This window comes from Octodon degus, unplaced genomic scaffold (genome assembly GCF_000260255.1).
Source record: "Octodon degus isolate 3935 unplaced genomic scaffold, OctDeg1.0 scaffold00176, whole genome shotgun sequence".
Classification (NCBI taxonomy): Eukaryota; Metazoa; Chordata; class Mammalia; order Rodentia; family Octodontidae; genus Octodon; species Octodon degus.
The window spans coordinates 3,481,116-3,482,921 of record NW_004524752.1 but is presented as its reverse complement, the minus strand read 5'-3'; the positions used below and the strand labels follow the sequence as shown (position 1 = coordinate 3,482,921).

The following is a 1,806-nucleotide window of genomic DNA, read 5'->3' as shown; positions in this document are numbered from 1 at the left end:
TCCCCAGCCCTAAAATGTTTTCTTAAAATAACATGTGCTTGTCTTATTTATTGTAGCAAATATACTACTCTTCTCACAGATAGTGAAAACAGACTGTTGCTCTTTCCATCCATGTAAGTATGGTTTATTTTATACAGTGTCTCTTAGAAAGAATGATTATGTACATATGTGTTCTTTTTGTTGATATTTTATTAAACAAAATTATAGCAGGAACTCAAAACAATAATTTTCTACAGTTCTGTTATCTGATTTGTTGTTTTCATATATCCAGTTGCATATTCAAATCTACATAAGTAGTAGTAGTATTTAAGTACCACGAAACACGTCTATATTCTACATTTAATAATTGGTGTTTCTCCATTTTGCTATAGTCTTCTTTCCTTTGTCTTTTTTTCTTCTCTCACATTGAGTGTTTGTCTTTCCACATTTTTTATATGTTCCTAGCATTTTACATGGTAGTTATATAGAATGTTTGGAGGATAGAATTATTTTCTTTTAAGAAGAAGGGGATCATAATGTTTATATGTTTTCTTGCTTTTTCACTATTATTAATATCCCACTAGTTCAATAGATACAGGTCCAATGCTTTAAAATACTAGTTAATATTCCATAATTATACATTTTATATTCTTTTTATAATTTGAGCAGATGTTAAAATATTATTTACATGTTATTTGCAATCTTTTAGGAAACCCAATCGAAGAGTGGAAGTGGTCCAGCTCAATGAAGTGATGGATACTATGCTAGAGAGGGCTGGGGTAGAAAGTGAGGAATACACAGGACCAACCAAGGTAATTGCGAGAATCAGTGTAATCAGTGTTTCAGAGCATGGGCTCTGGAGGCAGAATGCCTGGGTGAGAATAATAATAGAGGTGCCTAGAAAATGCCTGGCATGTGATAAAATCATATAATTACCTATTAGGATACTCATTCATTGTCTAATAATAGGGATGTGTTCTAAGAAAGGCATCATCAGACAGTTCTGTCATTGTGAGAACTTCTCTACACAGACTCACAGGGTATAGCTTGCTACACACGTAGGCTGTAGGTTATGGCCTATGACTAATGCAAGCTAACTGTACTGCCTGCCATAGAAGCTTGTCATACAGTGGCATTGTGTATCATCTTATGGGACCACTGTCATATATGTAGTCTGCTGTTTATTGAAAAGTCATTATGCACACACAGCTGTTTTGTTACTGTGTCAGTGAACATAGACATCGCTGTTTGTAAGATCATTATTATGTATTTATTTTAAATTAATATATAATAATTAAACATATTTATAAGAAAGTATGACATTTAAATATATGTAAAAACTTGTAAGGATTATACCAGGGTAATTGTCATAAACAGCATCTCCAACATATGTCATTTCTTTATATTGTGAATATTTAAAATCTTCTTTATTGGCTACTATGAAATATACAATTAATTGTCAGTTATACTTACACTGCTGTGCTATAGGACATAGAAGTTTTACTTCTCTCCAATTGTATTTTGTGACCATTAACCATCCTCTCTCCATCCTCTCCACCATCCTCTTCCCAGCCTCTGGTAATCATTATTCTACTTTCTACTTCTATGAGATCAATGTCTTTAGCTTCTATGTATAAATGAGAACAGACAATATTTGCCTTTCTGTGCTTGATTGGTTTCACTTAACACAATTTTCTCCAGGCTTCTTCATGCTGCTGTAAATGACAGGATAGCATCCTTTTTATGGCTAAATAGTATTCTATCATATATGCACATTACATTCCCTTCACCCATTCTTTTTTTTTTTTTTTGGAACTGGGGATTGAA

General features: G+C 32.8%; 1 protein-coding gene across 1 annotated transcript in view; it reads left to right on the top strand.

Moving 5' to 3' along the window:
• Positions 1-1,806, top strand: part of Axdnd1 (axonemal dynein light chain domain containing 1) — a 145,506-nt gene that overhangs the window by 53,432 nt on the left and 90,268 nt on the right. The window contains exons 6-7 of the mRNA XM_023703604.1: positions 57-113; positions 689-905. Of these exons, the coding sequence (XP_023559372.1) occupies positions 57-113; positions 689-905 (274 nt within the window). The remainder of the gene's footprint in view (positions 1-56; positions 114-688; positions 906-1,806) is intronic.